The sequence below is a fragment of the Anarhichas minor genome, unplaced genomic scaffold (assembly GCF_050575085.1).
Source record: "Anarhichas minor isolate MPS153535 unplaced genomic scaffold, ASM5057508v1 ptg000011l, whole genome shotgun sequence".
Classification (NCBI taxonomy): domain Eukaryota; kingdom Metazoa; phylum Chordata; class Actinopteri; order Perciformes; family Anarhichadidae; genus Anarhichas; species Anarhichas minor.
The window spans coordinates 2,724,987-2,751,563 of NW_027466457.1; the positions used below are offsets into that span (position 1 = coordinate 2,724,987).

Here is a 26,577-nt window from a genome sequence, read left to right on the forward strand (position 1 = left end):
TCGAAACTCAAAGACACAAAAAGACAGCAGAGAGAATTCTACTATATGGAAGAACACCTGCACTCTCAAATCGAATGGTTGAATGTAAGTGCTGGATAATCAAGAAAATATTTTTTCCCCTGAAGCAAGCTCTGCCTCTCCCTTTCTGTCTGGCTCTTTCGCACTCAGTTCTGCTGAACAAGAGTAATCAGCAGGGTGGTCTGGGTGGGATGCCAGTCACAGAGCGCAATGGCTCATTGCAGATTCTACGGGCGAGATGAACCGAGTCCCTGCAAAAAAGGCGACTGAAGGACACAAGGTGTACTCTGCCGACAGCCTCTGTCTGTCTTCCTCCCTCTGTCTCCTTTTTCTGAGATTGTAGAAGTGCAGATATCAAATTTCTTTTGACTTTTCCCATTTTCAAAGAGTGTCCACTTATACTGATGACAATGCAGTAGAGTGCACAATAGTGCAGTGGTCAAACTCTCATTTTGAGTGCATCAGAACATTCAGGGCTATGGAGAGCTGGTGGTGAACGAAAAGGGACAAAGTTCATCAAAATCTGACACCACACAGAAGTTAGTACAGAACTCGGGGTCAGTGTGAATCTGGTTTGTGACATCTCAAATCCTTTGAGATTCAGATGTTTTGTCCCAGAGGCGTATTTTATTCACAGCCAATACACGGAAACATGGAAACATCCATTGAATTATCCTAGAACCACAACAATGTCAGCGAGGCAGATTGTTCAGGGCTGCTGTTGTAGAAAGAACAAAACTCCTGCTGAAGCGAGGTCTTCTACATTGAAGTGTTCTGTATCTCCAACCAGATGGAGGTAATGTGATTCATTGGTTTAGGTGGGATCAGTGAGTTGTTTGTTAATATATATGTTAAATATATATGTATTTATACTGTCTTGCCGTGGATGGAGGTTGTGGTGGCACAGTCATTCATGTAGAGGGTGTAACGAAAGGGACTGAGGACACAGCCCTGAGGGACTCCGCTGTGTCCTCAGGGTGGAGCCGTTGCGTAGGAAACTGTGAAACGATTGGATGATGAGTGGAGGGATGTCTATGGTGAAGTTTCTTGATCATCTGGTGGCTTTGTATTGTCTTGAAAGCAAAGCTGAAGGCAACAAAGAGTACGGTGGCGAAGTTGCCAGGTGATTCCAGATGTTGGGGGTGCGTTCGTCCTTTGACCCCGCAGGTAAACTGGTAGTGGGCCAGCTTGTTGGGTTCTGAGGGTTTTATTGGGAACTGGTTTGATGGTGGATGTTTCCCAGAGGCTGGGAATTGATGCTGTCCTGTAGGATTCCCATAAGATGCAGAGGAGGACGTGAGAACGCTCCAATGCACAGCGTTTGAGCATTCGAGCAGGGGTGCCAATTTTCTCCCTCCCCTTGTTCTCTGTTCTCTCCTCCTCTCATCTCTCTGTCTATTTCTCCCCTGCTGTCAAGTCTTTCTGCGTATTTCCTCAGTGTCTTGACTTTGAACCCAACAGCATTAACCTGTCAGGAAAGTTACAAATGTTCTGAGTGAATTATGTAAACTACAGAGACATAAAACTGCAAAAAGCATGGAGTTCTCACTTTATTTCATAATTCATCATGCCCTCAGATCGAGGAAAATAAAACTGGACGTATTAGGTAGTCTGGCACATTCTGGCTCAGAATCCTCTGAAATATGCTTGAGAATATTAATCACACTTTGTCTACCTCGCAAATAAAAATCAAACACACATAAACGCGTGCACATATTCATAGCTTTTATTTTTGTGATTTCATTACTCAAATCAAATGAGAGCAGTAGCTCCCACATTTTGCCAGATTTCATTGCAAGAGGCAAAGCAATAGATGTTACACCAGCACCACCAAAAGGTTAAGCTGAAAACAACAGCTTGCTGTCTTCCCCTCCAAAATACAAACTTACAGCACCGATTAAGGATGCCTCGCCTTGGCAGCCGGCAAGTTTATTTATTTATCTCTATGAACACAACCACAAACACAGGAGCAAAGAGAAACACACACTCGGGGGATGGGGATGGTGGCAGTGCAGCATAATTAGTAGGACATGGCTGTATAATTGGTCTCTAATTGATATGAAGAGCAGTGGTTTATCCCGGGTTGTGTTCGACATATGCTGCCGGCCACCGGCAGGAAACACTGGCGGCCTGCTCAATCTTGGTGCCATCTTCTGATTGATGTCTCTGTAGCAAATGCCCTTCAACAATCAGTACTCACAATCTCTCTGTGTCTATCAGGCCACCTGTCCATCAGTGCGTAACATTTTCTACCATTCATCTGTCGTTTCATCCTTTGTGCCTAAACGTCTCACTATCTCTGTCTTTCTGTCTCCACATTGATTTGGCCTCTCTTTCTATGAAGGCATTCTCCACCTTTGGTCTGAAGGGTGAAAGAGCAGCGTTTGTGGCGGTGGAAAGTGAAAAGTGGAGGGTTTGTTTATGAGACACTGGCAGCCACAAAAGACAGCATGCTTTTATTGGCCCAGACAGTACCCACCGGGGGAAATAAAAAAAAATCAATTCTAAAAGTACTTCAAAAGCAAAAGGAGTGTACCTGCTCTCTCAATTTAGCAAATGAGGTTTGAGGAGGTTTCTTTTGATGATGAAAGGTGTCACTGAGAGGCACAGCTGGACACAAGAGGTCAACACACAGTGAATTGAATGGATTTGAAGTTTGGGTGGGAAGCTCTTTGGAACAATTCTGTTCATGGATCGTGTGCTGATGCAAGACGACCTTCAAGGACTTTCTCCTCATTTACACGGCAATTAAGCACTACCCTGTCGGTAAATTGAAAAAGAGACAAAAATCCTCTGTGGATTTAATAACAAACTCATTACCAGGGCCCAACAGGGCGGAACTGCCTTTTAATTAGAGCAACACCTGATTAACGCCCAATTAACAGAGCCAGAGCCACTTAATTCTCCCCCACTTTGGCAGGTTGAGAACATAAACATAAGCAGTCCAACACCGGAGTGCTTCCTCTCCTCCTGGGAATGTGTGAGAGGAAAGTAAATTACGGCTTTGGAGCCAGTCGGCTGTCGGGTGGTCCAAATGAACCGCAGAGCTGGGGACTGGATACTGGAAATGCATGCGCTACACATGCAACACCTGGTCGGGTGATGTAGGACAACTGTCCAAGCAGTTAAACATCATGCTCAGACTGACCTCTCAGAGAACACCCGCTTGGACAGACAAACCTTTTAACATCTATTTAGCTGTGGAAGGGTGTAGACAGCACATGATGCATCGTCAAGCTAAGCCTTGTTGAACATGAGATATATATATATATATATATATATATATATATATATATATATATATATATATATAGATAGATAGATAGATAGATAGATAGATAGATAGATAGATATATATATATATATATAACATATGACAACTAAGTGGTAATAAAATGAGGGATCATTGATTCATTGATAAGTACGACCACAGACACCTTTTTTAATTAAAATGACAACACAATGGTTATTTGCAATGAGCATTTAACAAAAATGATGATGTCCATATATATAAAGAAAGATATATCAAAAGTGTCACACAGGCATCACAAGAGGGCGCAATTTTAACATTCATCAATTACAACAGAGCCTACTGAAATGTTTAGTTAGAGGTATGAGTTGAATGTTTAGTGAGTGTTTTACACAAATTCAACTGAAAAGCTAACACAGCTGGATCTGTTCCTGGCCCAGGGGCAAACCTGGACAAAGCTTTATGAAATTCAAAATTTGGCAAAAAACAGTCGCATTCACTTTATAAGAAAACAGTTGTCATCTTGCATTTGGTGCCCAGTTTCTCAGCCAATATTGTTGGTCCTTAGTGTGTTTTAATTTCATTGCAGTCCATACTGATAACAAACTGGAGAATGCTGGAGACTTCAGTCCCACGTACCTTCAGGATTCAGACTTAATTCCTCTGGCAAACAATCCGTACACAGTTAATCAGTATTCAGTCTGGTTGTGCAGTACAGAGCTATAAAGCAGCGAGGAATTGCTGGTTTCTCATTGAGTCCGTGTGCTTTAATGTGTAACGTACGCACTCACATCCTTTTCCTCGGTCATGTCCTTACTTCTGCACTCCAACCAAGGCTCTTGGGAGCCATGTTTCTTTAGCTGTTACAAAGGTAATAACCATCGCTGAAAGAGCATTTCGCGGCCTTAAGTTGAGAGGAAATCCGCCATGACTCCACAGCTTTCTCTAAGTCCGGCAGGATGTCAGGCACAACAGCTTGCTCAGCTATAAAGACTATCGTCTCCACGACCAACAGCAGGACCCAACCTAAAGCTCCTAGCCAATAGGAGGAGCCGAGGCCGGACAAATCTTGACGGATTTCCTCCCGGTGCTGATATGTAAAAAGAGACCAGCTGAGGAGGAAAAAGAATCCTGTAGATAGAGGAGACAAACGAGTCAAATCAAATGTCATTGGGAGGAAAGGGGGGGGAGTCATTAAGGTCAATTATTACGTGCCTGGAGCTTTAGAAAAGCGTTTGTATGATAATGAACTGCAATTCCAAGAGAAGTAAAAAGTCTCTTTAAAAACTGCTTCCCTGCAGGGTATGTTAATGAGAAGTACATAAAAGAATTTCTAGAGGTGTCGGTTTGACATGAACTACACAAACCAAAAGGCTAGTTTGAGGTTAATTGGAAACGGGGTCGTGTTTTACTACTTTACTTGGAATGTATATATTATTTTAAAACTCCCGAAACAACAGCAGTCAATTGTTAATTCAGAGGAAAACAAAAACATGGTGTGTGGCTCAGGCAAACAAGCTGTGTTTCAAGTCACATCATTTTCTTTTTACCTTTAGTACACACAGCAGCTGCCCTTACAACGTTTGTATTGCAAAATGCAACCTGACATCCTGGTATTTTTGGCATACTGCATTTAACATACTATTTATTGGGACGTACCTTTTTTTCTGGCATGCTAAATAGTATGGTAGTAGGGGTATTGGAGCGCATGCAGTGTTTCTCATATTCTGAGCAGTGCAGTGGTGTTACCTGTGCAGGCCATGGTGAGCAGCAGCAGTGTGGAGGGGTAGAGGGCTTGTCCTGCCATGAGGAGAGAGCGGGTGTTGGAGTAGGAGCGCACCGTCTCAGATCTCCAGCAGAGGGCAAACACCAGACACAGAGCACCAGTGCTCACAGCCATGAGGAAGGAAAGCACTCCAAATGCTCTCTCCGCTTCCAGCACTGGAAGACACAACAACAGACACACACGCACAGTTCAAAAAGGGAAGGGTAAGCCAGACTCATGGATATCTAACTATAAGTTGCCACAGGTACATTAAGTTTTTACTATAAATAGGCACTGTGATGAATTGATGACTCACGGGGGGATTCCCTCATAACATGTCCCTGCCTAAAACTGAAACCAGAGGAGTAAAATCAAGAGTTTGTGTACTTTAAGGTGTTTTTCACAATAAACGACATTACTTTCAATCTCTCAGTGTGTTTGCGCAGTAAGAAACGACACAGTTGTATTCAGTTGGGTGTCCTTTAGTAGCAGTTTAACTCACATTATAACATCACCCATTTTGTCTGTGACCAAGAAAATATTGACAAGAATCTTTTATCTAATTCCCAAATGCCGTTGCTGGAGCACCATCTGTAAGCACATGTACCGTTACAGCTGTTTTGTGATTGTTAATTTGATTTTCCTGTGTTTCCTGCAAAACCAAAGTTGGCCAATATAGTAGCTGTCTGAGGCAACAACAACATACAAGTACGGTTAGTGTTGGGCTGACTGGATGGTATTTTACTCTTGTATAAAGTCATGCAAGCAAAACAAAGTTTTCTTCAAGGATTCAAGGTAACACAGGGTGAGTAATTGATCATTTTGGTGGGTTAAGTATTCCTTTAATGTGGATTTTTCACTAGTGATACTTTGTATCTTCCTGGCATGGGGTACAATGTAACTACTAGGACAGTTAGCTGTCTATACGTTCTGATTCAAGTTTAGTTACTTGTTCCTGGACTAACTGATGGATCAAAACCTTTGGTGTAACTTGTTTTTGAATTTATAATCATTTGAATGTCCTTTCAAGTTTTTATTGGAAGCAATTATCAAACTATGAAAGCTTTTTTTTTTTTTCCTGGTACAGGGGCGAGCTCAAACTTGTTTATTATTGCTGACTAAGAAGCTGCTTTGCAACCCAGTGGTTTTTCAAACGCTCCACCTGATGTGAAAGGATTATTCAGAAGTGTAAAAGAAAAACAGGCTCTCTGAGGCTGATCTCTAGCAGAATCAACACAGCACAGACATGTTTAAATATTCTGCCCTTCTTCATACATTTGTTTCCTCCTGTTATACCGTATGTCCGCCAAACCTTTAACCGAACCCTGAGCGACATTTTTAAACAGATGACGAATTCGATTTGTTGGCTGCAGGCAAATGTCGAAGATGTAAATGTGGCTCACCGTTGAAGACAATGACATCTTTACGGTTTGTCTGGTCACTTTCAGTGTTATTCCACTCTGTCCAGAGGCCCCTCTCCTTCAGCCAGAAGGGTGTCCAGACCGCATAGCAGACACACAGGCAACCGGCCAGCCCCACACAGGACTGAGAAAACCTGAAGCGACTGATGGAGTCCTTCAGCTCCAGCAACATCATATCTCTGCACCACTGAGAGAGGCAAGGAGAATGGAGGAGACAGCAGGAAAGAGATGTGCATTTAGAGTGTATTGTAATTGAGCAACAGAAGGGAAGTCTCAAAACTGACCTAGTTCATATAAATCAGCTTTAAAAACGTAAAATTGTATTGAAAGTACGGTCTTACCTTTGTTGTTGTCAAGAAGAAACAGGAACAAAGCTGTGAGGTTAGTCAGTTACAGGTACGTTTACACTACTAGTATTACACTGTTTACTGCTGTACAAATACTAGCCTACTATACAAACACCCTTCTTCTACTGCTCAATACCACAAGTCCTTACTTGCAACTCAAACCCTTCAGTGTTACTCCGCCTCTGCTGCAATGGAAACTCCCCCAGCCAGCGGCTAAATTTCCCCCGTGAATTCTCCACTGTGGCCCACCAGCTCACGCTGTAGAGAAAGTGAAAGCACCATTCAATATTTGAGGAAGCAGAAGTTTGTGTAGAAACCATTGAGCTATAAGGAATAAAGAATAACTGGACAAGAAAAGGAAGTCCATGAGTCTTTAAATTCTCTTGATTCTTGGGAGATACTCTGTAACCGCAAAATACCACTCAGACATTTGTTTGTGTCAAATGCAGAAACTGTGTGACAGCAGGTCATTATGCACGACAAAACATTTAAGGAAATCCCACTCTGTTTGTCACAGCGTGATGTGTGGTTGACCTCGACCTCAGATATCTCTCCTCTTCGTCATACCACCAATGGAACGGCGCCCACAGCCCACCCAAAAGAAAGTGTTCAAAATGTCACATTAAAATGCCATTGGAGCATGTTTCATACAAAATAAGATGGTAAACATCTCAAAATAAATTCACTGGTCAATTCAGATGTACTCTAAAAGAAATATTATAGTCAAATAAAGAATCGATACATTCCTTTATTTACAGATCATTACATTTACAGAAAGTACAAAACTGACAAAATGAAGTGCATCTGATCAAACTATAAAGATGTGTAATCCAGATTACGATTAAAATGTTTAACTATAGCGTGTGATTGATTTTGACATTTTGGCAGTAAATAAACATAAATTCTGGATACAGTCTGGATTACAAAAAAAACAAGGCCGTCACCTCTAGCAGTTTAAGAATAAGGCCTAGAGATGCAGGTAGAAAAGTACTAACCCTTTCCTCCTCTTTACCCTGCTCTCAGCCATCAGATTTGACTTTGCGTCAAGCTTTTCACCATAAGCGCAGGGACTAAGAAGGCCGCTGAAGGGCCGCCTCTTGAAATTTGGCAGCTACAGTCGTGCCTGTTTATCCGAAGCTTACTTTCTGGCTCTCTGCAGCAGGGTCTTGAATACATCAAGAATCTCTGGGTCCTCCCCAGCCGACAGATCTGGAGTGTTTTTCTCCAGCCAATCGGAGGCATGGATCTGGTGCCTGAGAGTGCCAATCAGAGAGTCCAGGCTGTCAGCGGGCTTGGATGCCTGGCAGTCCAGCAACACAAACTCCTCAGTGGCCAGCGAGCCCGTGTCAGGAACAGGGCTGTCCTTCTCCTTCTCCTGGTCCGATGACTTGCTCTGGGGTGATGATGTTGAATTGACAACCGCAGCATTGTCTGAATCGGCACTGTCCTCTTTCACTGATTTGGTGCCCTCCTCACTGGCTTCTTTGATAGAGTGTGAAAAAGGGCTGGTGCTCTTTTCTTTGATTTCCTTCAAGGCCTCCTTAATTCGCTTCAAGCCTGAAATAACACAAAACATCAGCAGAACACGTCAGTACCTATTATCCATTAAAAGCAGAAGATAAACCGTAACAACACAATTTGGGTGAATAAATGAAATGATACATAATCTACTCAACGTCTAGTTCAAGACAAGACAATGGGAATGAGAGGGAACAACACAAAACAACTACATACATCAACCTTTCAACATATTATACAAGACAGACTACAGACTGACCGAGCTGAAGGTGGTGCTGCTGGTGTGCGAAGACGATGCGGAACCAGCCGGGCGTGGAGCAGAAGAAGGCCCGACCGCAGCTCAACACCACCTTGTGTCTGAGGAAACGCCTGCACAGACGCAACTCCTCCTCAAACGTCGACTCTCTGAGGTACTACACAAATGGAGAGTTAGGAGTGACGCATCAAGCCCCCGGGAAGAAGCACACATTGTTTTCCAGAATCACCCGCGTGGGGTTATTTTGCATTTGAATTAGTGCCAGTAAGAACTTAAAATATGTCCGCCCAAGCATCGTAGCGGGACTTTGATCTTGGTACCTCTCGGAGGTCGGCCCAGACATACAGTGTAGCAGGTCTCTCCAGGCAGGGGACGCCCATACTCTGCAGCTCTCCTGTCAGGTAACTGTGAGCAGCTTTCAGTCTGCGTCTGTTCTCGGATAGAAAAACGCCGCTGATCCACTCTGGAACAGGAGAGCGTGAAGTGGCAATACGTACGTGTAAATTAAATGTCACATGTCTTTGCGCAGCAGAACCACGCTGTGCTCCTGTCATATCAGAGGAAGCCGGGGGGAAAAAAAAGGGGCAATATCTATTGGAAGCGGGGAAACCGCTACAAAGCACATTTCTGAATTGTTGAAAAGCTTGCATCCAAAATAATTCCAGTTTAGCAATTTAAACCCAACAAAACACTGCTTGCTGAGTACAAGGACAGCTGATTGTATTCGTGTGAATCTTGACTGGTCTTTACCAAAAGAGGGTTGATGTGATGATTATTTTCTCAATACATTGTTTGGCAAAAGCACATGAGAAGCTTGGCTCCATACCTCTGTCCTGAAGCAGCTGTGCTACTTGGTGCTGGGTTGTTCCAGAGACACTGTGGAAGGAGCCCAGCTGGGCCATAGCCTCCACGACGTCTGCGTTCTCAGTGTACAGAGTGCCCAGTCTGGTTCCTGACATTGCAAAATCCTAAAACGACAGATTATTATAATTTTTTTTTTTTATCTTCACATACATACATGAAATTCCACGTCTGCATTTAACCCATCTTAAAAGCATTTGTGAGCAGTGGGCTGCTAGGAAGCAACTGGGGGTTCAGTGTCTCGCTCAAAGACACTTTGACATGCGGACAAAAGGTTGTGATAGCAAATTTCTACGGAGTATTTTATCCTACTTACTTAGTATATATTTCTACTCAGTATATTGTATTCATGCATAAGCACTTTTCCTCAGTACACCTTCTTTGTGTTAGCGTACGTGCTCAAATGTATCTTGCTGTTGTAACTATAGAAGAGTTCACCCTTGCCGGCGCCAAAGAAATCTGTAACTATGTTATGTTATGAGAATGTTCCAGCGCCAAGGCCGTCTGGCCGCTTATTTTAGTTGCTGGCCGTTGGTTTTTCATTGTCGTTTCTATCAGTCTGAGACAAAAATGTGCCGGGGAATCGGACCGACAGCCTTGCGATTAAAAGGGACAACCCTGAGCCACAGCCGCCCCAAGACGAAGTAAATGAAAAAGGAAGGGTGAAAGCAAACAGTCACTGAGGAAAAAACGAGAGATTTCACTGTACTGTGAGCAGGGACATAAAAAGTCTCACAACCTCACACACTCAGCGCAGAACAGAACGTACTTTGCTCAGCCCCCACATTACATGTGTCCTCTGTGCGTCGGGCAGGCTGAAAGAAGAGCACATCGTGAGCAATTAAGGGGCTGTCCTCGGCCACAGACGTTATGATTAAAGCTCTAATAGAGTAATCATGCAGAGGTTGGGTTCATGCAGTACCTGTCTATACTGAGGACACTGTGAAAGGCAACAGGTCCATCAAAGACCGTCAGCATGTATATTTCATCAACGATAGCGTGGAGCTGATGTCTGAAGCCGGGAATCGTAGAGGGAAAGAGAACATAAACATATACAGTGCAGCATTAATAATAAACCTTGGGTTTATATTGTTAATCATTGTTTATGAGAAAGAAAATGCAACAGAAATGTAAAATGGTCCCCTCAGCGTCCTGCGTCAGTGTAACAGCACCGTGGTTTATGGTTACAACAGCTCAGTGCCTGCAAGCGTCTGCGGAGGGAATTACTCTGGCGAGATGATTTAGAAAACATGATGCAGGAGACTCCTTGGCACATAGCTGCACTTGACAATATGTTGATGGTTAAGAGAGGTGGTAAAGCTCCATCAAGAGAGCTTGATATCCCATACACGGGACACCAGCTCCCGGGCCGTGAAATAAAACAGTTCACACGGGACCTGTGTGCGGTGCTCTGGCACTTGGCGCTTTGTGCTTGAGAATTACAGTGTTGGGCCACAGCGTGAGATAATAGTGGGGAAAAACACACCTTTTGGCGAACTCCAGGAAGGCAATCATCTCCTCCGGGGTGTAGATCTCAGCCAGAGGGTTGTGGGGGTTCATCAGTATAACAGCTCGGATAGTCAAACCCTAAAACAGATGGCCATAAATGTCTTTTAAGTCTTTAGAAATTAAGCTGCGTAAGAATAAATGCGTTCATGAATTACCTCTTGTTTGGCCCTTTTAAGCCCTTCTTCTAGTTTGCCCACAGTGAGGTGGAAGGGTCGACTGCCTTTGCCATCGGCCTAAAAATGAAAAATACCAAGACGACAATTGACAATACACCTTAGTGAGCGACACTACATGATGCACTTAAAAGGTGAAGGCAATAAGCATATAAATGTGAGGTATATCGAATGTATATATGATCAGTACGGCACAGCGAGTACATAAAGAGCAGACATTTCAAACACATAGAAAGCACTGCAAGTAAATCAGGCGCTGTATTCCTACCTCGCAGTCAAGAGGAACATGGAAGACTTTTACATCACTATACAAGTGTAGATCCTCGGTGATAGAGCCGTAGAAAGGAGTAGGGATGAGAATGGCATCTACAACATGGAATACACAATGACCACCGACATACAAAACACATCCACCAAGACCCATGTGAGCTACTATTTAGGGTATTAGTGCTCATTTGCATTGCTGATTTAGAAGCAAATTCAACAATTTGTAAAAATGTGCTCATCTGAATTTGCCAGGCAAATAAATGGTTTACCATAAAAAGGATCCGTGTTGAAAGTAAAGAGACAAACATGCGCTGCTTTTGAGGCTCATGACTTTCAAAGCACTTGTTGAGCAAAACAAATAGGTTGCATTGCTATAAATGAGGCATTGCTTGCCGTGGCACTAAAAAGAATAAGCAATTTATGTAGCTGCCTAAATAAATAAATTCATGAAGAGGTCTTTTGTATAAATGATTATTCTACAACTTCCCCGTTCTGTTATATAATATACAAAGATCTTTTTGTTGTTGTTGTTGTTGCTATTGTGCACATATTTGTATTCATGCAGTATAGATATGGATGTATTGTGTGTGTGTGTGTGTGTGTGTGTGTGTGTCAGTGCATTCTGAGCCTACCTTTAGGGTCACAAATGACTGCAGCAATACACGAGAAGATGGAACTACAGCCATTCATCACCACAACCTGAACAAACACACACACACACACACACATCCAGCGTGTTATGAAAGACCCAATTAAGGCACAGAGGGAGGCCTGATAAATAGGATAAATATGCTACAAATTCATCCACTTCCTAAACAGCTATTCATTACATCTGCAAATTAAGTTGGTTACCCAAAACAACAAGGTTAGTTCAGCTGCAGCATTTAGCGCCTTTATAATCATTACCGAGATAATGAGATACATTCCTTGAATCCATTGAATGAATGGCTGTACTCAGAGTGTCTTCTGCAGCAGCAGTATAAAATATTTATAAAAGACTTCTTTGTCAGTTATTTTGTCCTTTGCTGGTCATATGTATCAGTCACGGGAAGGGAACCTTCTTCTCACATATCACAGCAATGCTGATGGTCTGGTTATACAAAAACAAAACAAAGAAAAATGGATGTATTCCAACCCGTTCTAGGTTAAAGCATGCAGCTTCATGACAACTCTGCCAATTCATTGGTTGATACAGTTTTACTGTTTGTTTTAAGTCTGTTACTTGTTTTTTCTTTGTAAAACTTCTTATTTTCTTTTGTTGTTTGAACTTTTATGCTCAACCTTGTCTTGTGAACAAATGTATTGTTTCATTAAAGAAGTTTAAAAGCACACAATTATTAGATGTAACGTGTAATGTAGAGTCAAACGTGCAACCAGTCATTCTGAGGAGTAGTTTTAAATGATTAATGTCGAGGTAGAACAGTAGCGCTGTATTGTGGTTCAGGTGGCAGTAATAGTAAACTCTGTAGTTTAAATTCCAGCATCAAAAGCAACAACCTTCACTCACGCTGTCAGCCTTCAGCGGGTTCGGAGAACAGCAGTAGTGAGTCAGGAACTTTGCCACTTCCTCTCTCAGGCTGCAAGAGAACAATGGTTATAAGACGGGTTTAGTTTGAACGGTCTCGTTAAAATGTAACTTTACGACGAGCCACTTGTCTAAACTGAAAATAATGGTGCGCTTTAATCCCTTACAATGCGTGTCCCCTCCAGTCTGAATACTGCAACAAGGATGGGCCAATATATAGCATGTCAGGCTTGGTCAGCTGTACCAGAGAAGAAGAATGAAATTCATTTGTGAACGCAGGCAGAATCATTCAGATTACCAGGCCGTGATTGCATCGTTCATTTTACCCGTTTTTGAAGGAGATCATAGCTGAGCTTGTTCTCACTGGTAGCCATGTTGATTATACCCTGCGAGTGAGAAGAAAAGAGATTAGAAATGTCTGTTATGGTGACATTGTTTTTGGCACATCAGAGCCGTCTGACAAGCCGTAACCGGTATTTATTCATGACTCACGTCTGGGTTCTCTGTGTCGTGGTGTTTGTCCGTTGCATATTGAGCATAGTTCTGCTGGAGTATGCCTTGATTTTGTCGGATAGAGTTACCCCGGTTAGACAGGTACACGCTGCGGCCGAGAGACTCTGCACCTCGCGGAGTTGCCAAAACACTTTGGCACATTTCGCAATCATTTGCCGATGTAGACGGTGTTGATTTTACCGTTTCCTGAGAGGAAGCCGCCTGCATAGTGGGAGATAATGAGACAGAGGTGGCGGCTGTGGTCGACAGATGAGCCAGGGGTGAGACGGTTGGGTCGGTCGGTGCTGTCGTGGCGGTCGGAGCGCTCTGTCTGGCAGCAGCCAACGCCCCCGTGAGTATGCTGAAGAGGCGGAGCTCATGCTGACGCTCCTGCTCCGCCCTCCTCTCCTCCCGCTGTTCCCTGCGCTCCTCGGCCTCCAGCTCTTTCTCCAGCCGCGCCTCCTCCAGGGAGAGGAGGCGCTCCTCTGCCGACTGCTGCCACTTCAGGAAGCTGGCCAAGGCTTTATCCAGGCTCTTTTGACCTCCGCATCTTGCACCCCCATGGCTCCAGGAGGTTTTACCACCCAGGCGTCGCTTCCTCTGTCTCACAGATGTTGGGGGGTGAGAAGCCGTCTTACTGCGCTGCTCAGATGTGTCCCGTGGCACAGGGCCACCAACAGCGTGGGTGGTAGCCGTGGCCGAACAGATGTTGAGATCACTAAAACCTGGGGATATGAAAAAGAGAAATAACTTTTCAATAACCTTCTAACCTTGTGGTAAGTACTTTGATAATGATAATAATAATCACAGCATTTGGATTGACAACCTGACGGTGAGATTCTTGCATTTGTTGAGCTCTCTCCTCGACCCAGGGAGTCCTCCGGCCCCAGTAGAGACTGCCCATCAGTTTCCTGGTCATCTCCAGATCCATAGTACATCTCGGGGGGAGCGACGCCGGAGTTCAGCATGCTCTCCTCAACATCTTCACATTTAATATCCAGCGGATCTCCAGCTTTCGGAGGCTGACCAAACAGAAACCCACCCGAGGAAGTGGGACCAAAGGCACCTGCTGGCGCTCCTTGCAGGTACGCCTCAGGCCCACCCTGGCTCTGAAACACCTGTTGAGCTATGACAGCTCCGCCCATGGAGGAGTAGGTAACAGCCGGCCGGTTCGCCAGCACCCTGTCCATCACGTCATAGAACTTCCAAGACCTCATTTTGTGGTTGTCCTTAATGCGGCGGTACTCCAGCTTCATCTTTTTGATCTTCTCCCTGCACTGGTCACCGGTACGGTAGATGCCCTTCTCGCGCAAAACGTGCGCTATGCGGTCGAACACCCGCTGGTTGCGCAATGAGCTCTCCAACTCAATCTGGACCGACTCGTCGGACCACAGCTGGAGCAGCTCCACTATCTCCGGGTCGGTCCAGTTGCTGCCTCGCTCGTGCCTCCTGCCGCGGAAGTCCATCGTCTCAAGTTACAGGAAGTATTCTGCAGCACAAGACGGCGGAACGGGTCACGTGTTATTCTTGATGTACAGTTTATTTACACAATAAATGCACGATATTTACCCACTTGTGTTCTCTGACCGTAAATCAAAAGTGTAGCTCTTCGGGAGCGGATTGTTTCGGGGCTGTCACTCAGATGTGACAGCCGCGTGGGCACAACAGACATGTCACGGCTGGTTAGCCCGGTTTGAAATGTGCAGAGCTTTGTTTAAACTTGGTAAGATATACACTTCATCGAGGGCGAATTTGCCATAACTTGGCAATATGGGGAATTGAGCATACAGCCAGTGGGATGGACGCGTACAAAAACATCTACATCCGGGTTGACGGCACATGCGTGCTGTTCCTTATTCCGGGATAACTTTGGTCCGTGCTAAGGGGGAGCTGCTGAAAGCGGGCTGTGTAACGGGTAGAGGACACATATGCGAGTCAGACCAGGATGTGCTATGGCCCCCTCTACCGTGCGGTGTGCTTTGTCACCCACGTGTGCGAGTTGAAGAGATATCCAGAAGATGGCGGTCACACGCAGAGCGACGAACAATTGTACAAACCGGCTATCTGCAAAACAAGGATGAGTGTTTTGTGTATAAACGCAGCACAGTAATCCCGCATAACGACAAAATAACGACGATAGCGGGTTGAAATCAACGCAAACAACCATTATTCTTAATAAGAAAGTTCTGTCTTACCATTAGCAAAACATTAATCTAAACTTTGTAGGTAAATATAATTCCCTTGTATAAATATATACGTTTTACTGTTGTACATCATGAATTGTTAATTTAATAATACACCACAACAAATAATTAGTTCATTAATTTGACCTGCTTACGAAGGTTACCTGTCAATGGCGAATATAAAGTAAATAAACGTGACCTTAGGTAAGTGTTCCTCTTTCGGGTTACATAAAAACAGTCACCCGCCCCTTTCACCGACCACGGTGAGACAAATCAAGCACACGCGACCGACTAGTCGGCCCCAAACGTGACGTATTTCCTGGGGAAAATGGTTTGTGGCACTTTGTTGTCATCTCCGTACAGTACTGAACCGTTGTATATAGTATTGCCACGTATAGCCCCATCGTTCTCCGTTTTTTCTCCCTCCCATCCGTGTATTTATTTTGTGTGTGAATTAATGCCAGCATAACGCTGACCTAGCCGGCAAAACAAGTCATGTGAAACAACTGAACAAAGCACACTCAGAAGACAGCATGGTGATGGTGGTGGCAAGTTGGTGGACGGTAACGCGCAAGACTGGATAGGTGTATTCAGCACCTGGATGTTAGGATGCGCGTGATCGGATCGCATCCTTATTATCCATCTTCTGGACTAAGCAGAGGACGCACCGCCTCAGGTGAGGCGTAAAGTTGAAAGTCAAACCTCAGGAGAAGAGGAGAGTCTCCGCCCGGAGGAAGAAGAAGAAGATAATGAGGAGGCAGGACGTCTCGTGTCCTTTTGGCATCGTAGTTTCTGTAAAAGCCGCGACTTAAAGCTCGATGTGTTCAAAGCAGGGAGGGGAGTGGGTGGGAACAATCGGAGTAGTCGCGGAAAGCCTGACGGCTTTTCTTGCGTAAAGTCTCTCTGCCAGCGCTGCCGACAGCTCGCACCAGTCTTCCCAGTCAGGTGAATCCTTCCCCAGTGTGGGTAACGAGCTCTCTTCATCCAATATAGGTGGATCTGTTTATTGGAAGGAGACATGACTTGACCGGCTCGTCCGCAGCGCTTCCTGGCTGAAGTTTATTGTTGGTAAGATAACGGCATGCTTCTTGCAACTCTTGTATTTGCGATGCAGTTTTCTGCAGCACGTCTCATTTAAATCTGTTAATTCCCATTTGTCTTCTTCTCTCTCTGCCTCTATTGCGCACAAGCTCGCGCATTCTTTTCTCCCCCTTAACAATTAGTTCAGCCTCTCGGGCAAGACAGAGCTCGTTTAGACACTATTCATCAGATATTTGTGTCTTAAGTGTGCCCAGTTTGAACCAACATGCAACTCAACTTTAAGTAATCAAACTCATCCTATGTTGTCCTTTGGTTATTGTTGTTGTTTGTTTATTACCTCAAGTGCAACTCCCAGTGGTATCTCAACAAGGGAGGGAGTCAAGGTCACTGGCTATTGAGGCAAACAGCAGGGCTCTAAGCTTCCTCCTCAGATGGCTCACACTACCTCATCGTATCACAGATTACCCTGTAAAACTTATATTGTGTGCCTGTCTTTGTTGGGCCTAAATCAGGTCCAGGTCGAGATCAGAGCTATTAAAAAAAAAGGGATTCTCCAATGTTTATGTTGCTGGAGGAAGTCGCACTCTGTGGTTCACATGCACACACCTCTCTAGCTCTGCTGATTCGTCTCCAGCGCTGGGTTTAACAACGCTGGTAATCCTTCAGTAGCAAACTGTCAGGAGCACACATTTTATAAGGAAGCATAAAGCAGGAATGCAGTGGATGAGAGAGAGAGAAGTAGGAAGACACACTTCACGTCAACAGCATAAGTCATCTATAAAGTAGGGCAGAGGGTGTTGTGGATGAGAGGAAGTTTGACACAGGGAACAATGCCAAGATTCAGATGGCTGGATCTCTCTGTGGGACATTACTTACAGAATTGATTCTTTCTCCTGGACACATTGCTGCTGCCCTAGACAACATTTTTATCAGGCTTTTCCATCTCCGCAGCTCGTTTAGGCAAGCGGGAGCAAAGATGGATCAGGCTGTAGTGGCACTCTGTCACGCCGTTCTCGCCTGCTTCAAAGTGCGTCTCTGACCATCGGCGTACAGCTCACTTCCAGCTGCGCACCGCTGTCCTTGGCAGAGCACGACATGCCGGCGCAATCCCTTTGGTTTTCCAATTGCACTCTTAACGTGGAGCAATTTTCCCTCTCAGGAGAGGACGCTGGGCTGTCAGTGGTCCTTCACAAATGCTGCAGTTCTCTCCTGTGCCTCGGTTCTTCCGTGAGAGTGCAACCCAGAGCACATGGTGGGTGTTGATTTGGCTGGTGGGCAGTCTGAAATAGAGCTGGAGTGCTGCATACGGTCCGTCACAGCTTAGAGTGCTTGTCATTGCCAATGGAAATCGCCTGTTCACCTCCATCAAGAGTGGCTGTGCTATTCTGTCACATTATGCTTATTGCGTCTCTCCAGAGAGAGACTAATGTAGAGAATGTTAACTGAATGCACATGCTTCACATTTGCACTTTCGGACACGTTCACAGAACCGCGGGCTTCTGCTGAGGTTCACTAAGCAGGTTCTCTGGTGCAGTTTGGGGTCAAATGTGTAATGCAGATTTTCCAGATGCGTGGGGAAGTCTAATTGGCATCTTTCCGGTTTCTGACCCAGTTCTCTGAGCTCTTCATTTTGTTTTTAAACCAGCACTTAATAAGAGGTCGATCTAGAGCTGGGGTATACTTATAAAATGTAATATTATAATGTGTGGGGACGTTGTCGGTTTGACTGTTGGTCAACATAAGTAATCTGTCAGTGTTGGCCAATAATAAACCTCCTGCTCATGTGTGTGTTGAGCTGTAGCCCACGATACACTTCAGACCACAGTGTCATAAAGCCGTAACACAGCCTGAAAGATCAGCAAAGAACATCAAATTAACAACCACATCAGCAACATATCGACACAGTATTAATGTGACCATATTGTATATCTAAATTCCCCCCGTATCTTGCTCAGTTTTCGGCAGTCTGGCTCCGAACCGATATTAAAAGCTATTGTTCCTCAAAGCTGCAAGTCTGTAGAATATCCAGCAGTGCTCCACACAGCTGGATATTCTGTTGCCCACGGGCTCAAATGATGATGTCAAGACACTAAAGAGTGCACACAGTGTTGATGCATCGCTGATCCATCACCCTCTCCACTCTCAGGACAGGAATCGCTCTGCGGTGAGTTTGTGCTCCACAGTCATGTTCTGTTGAACACTGAGCAGCGACACCGGAGCGGTTCGGGGCTGAAGGGCGCTCCTCAAATGCACCTCGGCTGTCACTGCTTAAGCAGAGGCTGGGTGATAATTCAATAGGATGAATTATTGTCTTTCAATGGAATCATGTTGTGATAAAATCATATATTGAGATATTGTGACGCACAATTACGTCGTCTAAATTGATAACTAACTCGAATTTCTCAGAAAATCGGATTATTTTGCACTAAAGTTCTTAATTAAATGAGAAAATACCCAAAGTACCTTTCATTTGTCAAGTGTTTAGTTGCTTAAATGCTCATTATTCGCCAAATGTGTTGATAGGAACTACCTGTTGTTGCTGCCGCTGTTGTGTTCCATAATGCAGAAAGTGTTTTTTTTTTTTGAAAAGCAGGAGTCTCTGATCAAATATTTCTCACCATCCTTCTCGCCGTGAGATACTGAACTACGCTTTCAGTTCTGTCAATATCTTGAAACAGAAGGTGCTGAATTAATAATTCAAAGCTGTCGTGTGATTTCAGCAGAGCGCAGGTCACCGATCCACCCCTGCATTTCCACCGGCTCACGTATACTCCGGTGTGTTGCTAATCTCCAAAGAGGTTATGCAACTGATTTTCTGTTTTCGTTGTGGTTTAGATCCTAAGGTCTCAGGTTCTCCCGTGGTTTGAAGGTTGAAGTTTCATCTCAGTTTCAGGCCTTTCATCTATATTGTAAGAGTAAGCAGCCTCTTGTTAACTCCTCTTCGGGCCGTGTTTTTGAGATAAGGTGTTTTGGGCGTTGTGTTATTATGTGCTCGTTATTTTCTGCAATGCTGTGTGTGGGAGGGATACCCCCCCCGTCTATCTCCTCCTCCTCCTCTCTATCTCTCTCTCTCCATCTATTCCTCCCTCTCGGTGACAGCAGACCCCCCCCCCCCCCCCCTGCTGCTGTTTTTGTGACTCCAGCATAGCGTCTAATGAGCTCAGAAGAATTGCACCACAGGAAGAGTGACAGCCCCTGGTCATGTTTCCACCACCTCTCCTGCTGCTCTCCAATCCACACCCACTCCTCCATGTATCTGCGTATATAGCCACAGATATATTCAGATCCAGCGAGCTTCTCCTCCTCTTTGAATAGTTTGCATATGTCGTAACTCCCGGAAGCAATTTCTTTAGGGTGAAATAAAGGACGAGGGGTAGCCTCATGCTGGTGAAAAAGTTCTGAAATGGATTTTAGGGAGAATTTAAGGCAAAACAACAGCTTAACTGCAAACCCATTACCTGGCTACTTTTCCAATTGCCTGCTGCCAATCTATAAGCATTCTTTCAATTAGGGTTAGCCCACAGGAACAAGCTGTTATTTGACTGGACCCTTATTAAGTGTGGAAAATCAATATGGATGCTCCTCACTAAAAGGAGTTTATTTTACATGATGCAAGCTGAAGCAAATGTGTTAAACCTCAGTATCTAAAGGCCACAATGTGTTTCAGTCTTATTGTACATCTGTGGGTAACGCGTCGTCATATTCCTGAAAAGTTTCCCCCGGTATGACCGGCCTGTCTGTGCTGCCATGTGTTGTAACTGTTGTTACGTGCCTTCCATGTCACCAGTGCAGTGGGGTCGGCAGGTGGAGAGACTTGGTGACGAGGTGAACCGCCACCTATACTGCACAATAATCACTTAATTGGAATGCACTGTGAGGATACGCAGCTTTCTCTTTCACCTTCAATGCCTCCGAGGAGTCCAGACACACCGAGGCACAGTCAGCGGAACAGTCTACTGCAGGTTTGCCTTACCTTGCAGAAGTTAGACTGCCGTTGTTTTTCAAAAAACTCCATTAACAAGACTGAAAGTCTACAGCTGCACTGCAGGCCCCCCTACAGCCTGCGATGGTCATCAAACTCCACAACTTGAAACTGTTTTGACAGAATGAACACCGCACTGAGGGGTTTTGCTGCCTTAAGGGAGTGGGGATAAAAATGTTAATTTGTCCGAAATGTGGCCATAGATGGAGGAAAGGCCACATGGTCGTTGGACTCGAGATGGTTTATCTCCGTGCGAGCCTGCTGAGAGCATGAACATCTTGTCTCACCTGCTTCCCCGCATCCTTCTGCTCTTTGTACAGTCTGCTAAAAAGGTTTATATTGGAAATTCAATTCCTTTGAATTTTTTAAACCTCCCAGAAAATCCAACACAACAGACTTACATTTCCTCAATTCAAAAGGCTTAGACGGAACGCTTAAAGTAGCTGCTATTCCTTTTCACATCGGTGTAGCAGGGATTGACTCACTGACTGGCGCTATGATGCCACGTCGGTGGGATCAGCAGTGGGACTGGACAGGCATTTAAACCTGCATCACCTCCCTCCTCTTCATCTTTCTTTCTGGACGAGGCCGATACACTTAGCGGATTCCCACGCCGTGTCGTCTTCCGTCTCACTCCGAGTCCGTTAACTTTCCACAAAGCTGTTCCTTTTTACGTGGGACTTACGGGCTCCTTCCCTACGACTCAAAGAGCTACGAATCAAAAGCCTGAGAAATCGTCTTCCTTTCAACATGTGCTCAAATGATGGTCCCTTTCCATCGCGCTTGTTATTTTACCATTCAATTCAAATGTGCTGTACCGTACCGTCTCTAATACGTAATTGCAGCAACATGCCTACTGTATATAATTATCATACATTACCATTTCAGGTCTGGAAAAAAAACAACAACAAAAAAACATTCTGTTTTCAGCAGAACAACCTACTATTTATTCTTAGCACATTTACTTTTTTAAGCTAAGTATGATGTATGATAAGGTCTGTGGGTGTGCTGTTTATTTCAGTTTCAGTTTTTTGGGGGTTTGCTTTCTGAATGGTACCAGCAGTAGGTAATTCCAGGCCCAAGGGTGACCCAGTTAAGAAGGCCGTGTTTGTGTTTAAAGCTGGCTCTGTCCTCTCATCTCTCAGGACACTGTTCTACTTCGCTGCTGTGAGGTGGAGCAGCCCCATTCTGCCTGGGTAAGCGGTGACAGACGGACGGAGAGACTGCCCCGTGAAGTGCGCTCCCTTTTCATGGATGCCAGGGTGGCCCTGCTGCACTTGTGGACAGCCCTTGTCCTGCTGACAAAAGAAGTGAAGTGGATTGATGCCGCAGAGGTCTACACCAACACCTGGGCCGTCCAGATCAATGGGGGGCCGGAGGAAGCCGACCGCATCGCCGGGGAACACGGTTTCATCAACCACGGCAACGTACGTCCTTCTTAAACATAAGTGTGTGTGCGGGAATGAGTGTGAGTTTTGTCTCTCGTACTCAACAACTACCTATGTCACTGCATGTGAGACTGTATCCATACACAGCTCTGGCTTGTAGGTGAGCATCAGTGTTAGAAATCAAAGCTGAGCATCAGAGAGCCAGACATGACCCCTCCAGGCAATCCTGTTTTTTTTTTGCAGCAGATTGCTGCAAAAGTATAGCCCTCTCTCCCCGTCTCGTATTTTAAATGGGGCATGCATGACTTCCTAACACACTGGCAGACAGTTGTGTTTACAGAGCAGTGTTGGGAATAGACGGGGAATAACAAGACTGTTATTGCAGGGTCTCGAGAAAGGTTGTATTTAATCGCGATGTAGGTACTTTACTTTTATAGCCGCCACTTCGGCTTCTGTTTTTTGGTATTGCCAAGTCGTTTTAATTAGATTAGCCGTTGTGTCATACAGTTAGCAGATAGGCGACAGAAAAATAATTTGAAGAGGTGAAGAATAGGGCTAAGAGGGGGGGGGGGGGGGGGAAGTAGTCGTGACTTATTTTCTCAGTGGTGCGTTAAGTCACTTGAATATCAGAATGCTTCACAGGCTAAGCTTCTCCATATTTGTGCTCAGCAGTTGACAGTGAGTCGCTATGTGGTCCCCTCTTCCCCTGTTGCTCCACTTGAGACTTTACTTCATTTGCATGTGTCTTTGTGGAGCTGCCTGAGTGCCACACACGCCAGTGAGCAGCCTTCTGGATTACTTCTTAGGAATTATGCGTAGGTGGTTCTGCATATTCTCCACCCCATGGCTCCCCACCTTAAATAAAGAGGATTTTCAAAAAGAGGGGTTTTGCAAATTTAATTCGGGGCTTATCTTTGCTTTTTTTGTACTTTGTCAACGATTGAGCTTTTGTCTGGAGTGCAAAGCCAGATGTTTTTAGTCTCGCTGTTATCATAGAGAGCAGTTGTCACATGGATTTACAGCAGTCTGGACAATATTAGATGTGTGTGTCATTGTTAAATGCTCTTTATCGTCCAGCACATTATATTAGATTGTTTTTATGTGCCTTAACGTTTCGCTCGTCTGAGGGACGTGTACATACTGCTTGGATCTGGAGTTCATTGTATTGATCTGGACAGTTGGTCCAACAGTGGAAATGCATTGTACTGGGCAGTGAAAGAAAGAGTGTACATTAGGGGTAATGGTCCCTTACAGACTTTTACCCTGAACTGTTTCTGTGAATTCCAGAGAGAGAATCAATCTCTAGTCTTAGTGAATTGGTTAAAATGAAATCTTCTGCTCACAGAGCACACATACACATTCTGGACAATCGCCCAGGGACACTCTCTTCCTCCGAACGAGGCAATTCTTCTTTCTTTCATAACCTCTTCATGTGATCACTTGTATGGCTTTTTTTCTCCTCTTTATCTCTCCTTCCCTCATGTCACCCAAACCACAAAGACATCAGCCTCAAATTCTGTCCCTCAGACCACTAGATTAATGTGGAGGTGTATAGTTTGTATCCCCCCCATGTTAATTTGTGATTGAGTCAAAGGAGTAGAGCTAGAAGCAGTCACAGGAGCTGTCACTGAATCTCTGATGCCACATGGCAGCTTTCCATTTTAGTGCATCTGACATGAAGCCACTCTGGACCCCGAGCGGGAGTGTTGCCTCAAAGTGGGCCCTAAAAGAATGAATACAGACTCGCCTCATCCGAGCCAACCAACAGTACCTTTCTGTGGTTCTCACCTCAGCCCACAAGATGTGGAAGAAACGCTATCGTGGAGGCAGATATTGCAACAGTGGATAATAAGAAAAGGGAGAAGTAGACAATAGGGTAAAAAAGATAATTGACAATTTCCCATTGGAAAAATAATAATTGAGTTTAGTATTAAGAACCGAAAAGCTTGAGTGCAGGATGACTGGGAGGGTGAAATTTAGTATTATCCACTGTCTGGAATTAGATTTTGTGCAAGTACATCTTCAGTCATTGTTTCACAGAGGCACCCAAATACGTTTTTATTCAGTCTCTATTCCCTGAGCGGGTGCTATGAGAGACGGATGATGTACAGGATGTGTGCAGAGCCTGTGCTGTGACAGTACAGTGTGGGTTATGTGAGGGTCCGCGTTAAGCAAGGCTTTGGATGGCTGGGGGCCCACAGGGGAAACGGCTTAGTCATTTTTCAGTCATCCTTGGTTGTTCTACAGAGCCCTAGAAGAGAGCAAGGAGGCTGGTGTAGCCTATAATCAGGAGGTAATGGGATTTTTATCACTAATGTGATTACGGGATCATCACATAACTGATTGTTTGTTCCCTGCAGTGCTCAGAAATGCCTTATTGTCTTTAAGTATTTGCAGATTCACTTATTGTGCTTCATTTTATTTGAGTGGTAGTGAGGGAAAGAGAGTGTGTTCTGTGTGTGTGTGTGTGCGCGCGCATATGTGTTCAACACCAGGGTTTAAGTGTAAATGCCATCAAGACTTCCCGGTGTGCATCGGCATTATACAAGTTGCCGCGGAGGGTTGTTATATCTGTTTCTCTGTAATCTATTCAATACTATGTGTGTGTGTGTTTTTCTTCTTCTAATAATGCTTTTGTGTCTGCGTGGGCGTTCCAGACCAGGGTTTAGAGCTAAATGTCACGTTGTGTTCTTAGTGAGCAGAGTCAGAATCATTGTTTTTATGAGGATGGGCAGGATCTGTGGGCGTTGACTGAATCACCCCGCTCTGTGGAGTAGACATCTAATGCCAGAGCCTCTCTCTCTCTCTTTCCCTCTCTCCATCTGGATCTATTGGTCTCTTTCTATTTATACCTAACTTACCCCAAAATTTGGCTATAGTTTAAATGTAACCTGAAACATAGATTATCCAACTACTCCATCGGTGGCCCTCTTCAAAAGCAGCAGGGAAGCAGTCCGCTGGCTCCTGTGATGCTGAGGTAACAGGTAGTTTACAGCTGGTCTGCAAATTGCAGATTGCAGTCACCCTGTGTCGGCTAATATTCCTTCAAAATTCAATTTCTAGCTTTTACAGACCACTGTTTCCTAATTTCATACCATAATAGCCCCACACACACACACACACACACACACACACACACACACACACACACAACCCCATACCGGCTATGTGCTTGGTAGAATGTAATGCGTTCCAAGGCCATTGTGCGATACTCTGCACATGAAATCCTGCCAACTGTGTGAGGCACCAGCCTACTAGCTCATTCTCGCTGTCTCTCTTTGTCTATTGGATTCAAATGACGTGTACTGGCATGAAATGTAACAAAATAAATACATGAAATACATCTCACTAACTCCCTTTCTCTCTCTCTCTCTCTCTCTCTCATATCTACTTATCCGGCTGTGTGAGCTGGACTGGTCACAATAGTTACCATTGAGTTCATGTTTCCTTGCTTAAGAAATGACACTGATGCTTTTAAGAATGCACAAGTGCTCTGTGGGTGAGGAGAGTTTTATTTTTTTATTTTTTTTATTTGAGTTTTAAAGCGAGCTCCTTCGGGCTGATTGTGTCAGCTAGATAGTTGCTTTCATCTTGATTTCACTTGGGCTGTGTGCGATTGGGAGACGTGTGCATGTCTGTGTGTGCCAGTTAATTTGTTTGTCTAGCTCTAGCTAATGTTTTTGTCCTCATTTTAAGGTAATAGTTTATTAAAAGGAACATAAAAAGTACCTTTCTCTTACGCTCTGGTTCTGCAGCCTTGCCTGTTGTTGTCTCTCCGGTGCATATTCGTTCTGAGATGTTCATATCCTCACACTTTGCCACATAAACCAATGCTGCTCTGTTCTGCAGCAATGCCCGCACCTGCAGTATTTGCTGTCTTCTATTTCCCCGAGGACTTTGAAGGGAAATTGAGGAGTGCCTCTCTGCGTAAAAGCTCTGAAGACTTGCCGTTGGCACTAACAAATCACAATGAAAGAGTCTCCAGAGGTATTCATATATTATAATGGTACCAGGAGAATATTCTAAGAAAGTGTAAGATTCTTCCTCTTTATTTCTTCTTCTTTTTTGATTGCTCTGTCACGCTAATGTCCCTAGCCATTTTCAGAATCATTTCTTTGTCTTTTTTTCCTTTTGTTCTTTATTTATTTTCCACTGCAGTAAATGTGCCCTTTTAGATATTCCTGAAGTGATTAATCTCAATCCTAATGTCTGATCCCCCGTGTAAACAAGCGCTCATTTTCAAATTGTAATTTATTAGCTAAGCATGGAGTTCAAGCCAGTTGAAACAAATCTTCATCCATTTACTTATGTGTATTAGATAACTTCTTTATGCCATTGTAGTTGCCAAAATGATCCTGACAAAACCAAATGACTTCTGAAAAAACAAAGTTGAGTGGTAATCCATGTAACAGGAGCTATAGGGTCATAATAGCAAGTTAGCATTATAGCACATACAGCTATGAAATATGTCTCTTCAGTGTGTATGCTTTATTCTTATATGGAGCTACAAATGTAAACTATGCAGCGTTGCTCTTAGTGTGTTTACATTTTCATCTTGTTGGTTAATATACTGTGAGTGAG

General features: G+C 44.4%; 3 protein-coding genes across 11 annotated transcripts in view; 1 reads left to right on the top strand and 2 right to left on the bottom strand.

The window, feature by feature from the left end:
• Window positions 1-3,438: 3,438 nt before the first annotated feature.
• On the bottom strand, window positions 3,439-7,397 carry LOC142947342 (uncharacterized). 2 transcript variants are annotated; one of them, XM_076088868.1, is made up of 4 exons: window positions 6,951-7,397; window positions 6,437-6,641; window positions 5,018-5,209; window positions 3,439-4,399 (listed from the first exon to the last, which is right to left on the bottom strand). In XM_076088868.1, the coding sequence occupies exons 1-4, from the start codon at window positions 7,119-7,121 to the stop codon at window positions 4,125-4,127; spliced, it is 843 nt and encodes a 280-aa protein (XP_075944983.1). In that variant the 5' UTR covers window positions 7,122-7,397; the 3' UTR covers window positions 3,439-4,124. The 2 variants fall into 2 exon arrangements, with proteins under 2 accessions (XP_075944983.1, XP_075944984.1); XM_076088869.1 differs by having other exon boundaries at window positions 6,796-7,397.
• Window positions 7,398-7,531: 134 nt separating this feature from the next.
• On the bottom strand, window positions 7,532-19,589 carry accs (1-aminocyclopropane-1-carboxylate synthase homolog (Arabidopsis)(non-functional)). Of its 7 annotated transcripts, none has more exons than XM_076088858.1 (17): window positions 15,750-15,926; window positions 14,990-15,466; window positions 14,229-14,891; window positions 13,403-14,127; window positions 13,237-13,296; window positions 13,078-13,148; window positions 12,893-12,962; window positions 12,018-12,084; window positions 11,387-11,484; window positions 11,101-11,178; window positions 10,923-11,023; window positions 10,359-10,448; window positions 10,206-10,251; window positions 9,402-9,543; window positions 8,896-9,038; window positions 8,579-8,732; window positions 7,532-8,358 (listed from the first exon to the last, which is right to left on the bottom strand). In XM_076088858.1, the coding sequence occupies exons 3-17, from the start codon at window positions 14,866-14,868 to the stop codon at window positions 7,940-7,942; spliced, it is 2,904 nt and encodes a 967-aa protein (XP_075944973.1). In that variant the 5' UTR covers window positions 14,869-14,891; window positions 14,990-15,466; window positions 15,750-15,926; the 3' UTR covers window positions 7,532-7,939. The 7 variants fall into 7 exon arrangements, with proteins under 7 accessions (XP_075944973.1, XP_075944974.1, XP_075944972.1 ...); XM_076088859.1 differs by having other exon boundaries at window positions 15,393-15,466; window positions 15,750-15,925; XM_076088857.1 differs by having other exon boundaries at window positions 14,976-15,466; window positions 15,750-15,925.
• Window positions 15,923-26,577, top strand: part of furinb (furin (paired basic amino acid cleaving enzyme) b) — a 62,678-nt gene continuing 52,023 nt past the window's right edge. Inside the window, exons 1-2 of one of the 2 annotated variants that reach the window (XM_076088865.1) lie at window positions 15,923-16,653; window positions 21,754-22,035. In XM_076088865.1, the coding sequence (XP_075944980.1) occupies window positions 21,859-22,035 (177 nt within the window). In that variant the 5' untranslated portion in view covers window positions 15,923-16,653; window positions 21,754-21,858. Of the gene's footprint in view, window positions 16,654-21,753; window positions 22,036-26,577 lie in introns of those variants that run through there. The other variant, XM_076088867.1, reaches the window with a different exon arrangement.

Excerpts from the sequence above, each read along its gene's own strand:
- LOC142947342 (XM_076088868.1), bottom strand. The coding sequence starts at position 7,121 with ATGGTTTCTACACAAACTTCTGCTTCCTCAAATATTGAATGGTGCTTT. Across the intron at positions 5,210-6,436 it reads AGATGTCATTGTCTTCAACG|TGCTGGAAGCGGAGAGAGCA; the intron begins GTGAGCCACATT and ends TGTGTCTTCCAG. Across the intron at positions 4,400-5,017 it reads GCTCACCATGGCCTGCACAG|GATTCTTTTTCCTCCTCAGC; the intron begins GTAACACCACTG and ends CTCTATCTACAG.
- accs (XM_076088864.1), bottom strand. The coding sequence starts at position 14,868 with ATGGACTTCCGCGGCAGGAGGCACGAGCGAGGCAGCAACTGGACCGAC. Across the intron at positions 12,963-13,077 it reads GACTGGAGGGGACACGCATT|CCTGAGAGAGGAAGTGGCAA; the intron begins GTAAGGGATTAA and ends GTTCTCTTGCAG. Across the intron at positions 11,485-12,017 it reads AGTCATTTGTGACCCTAAAG|ATGCCATTCTCATCCCTACT; the intron begins GTAGGCTCAGAA and ends TCCATGTTGTAG.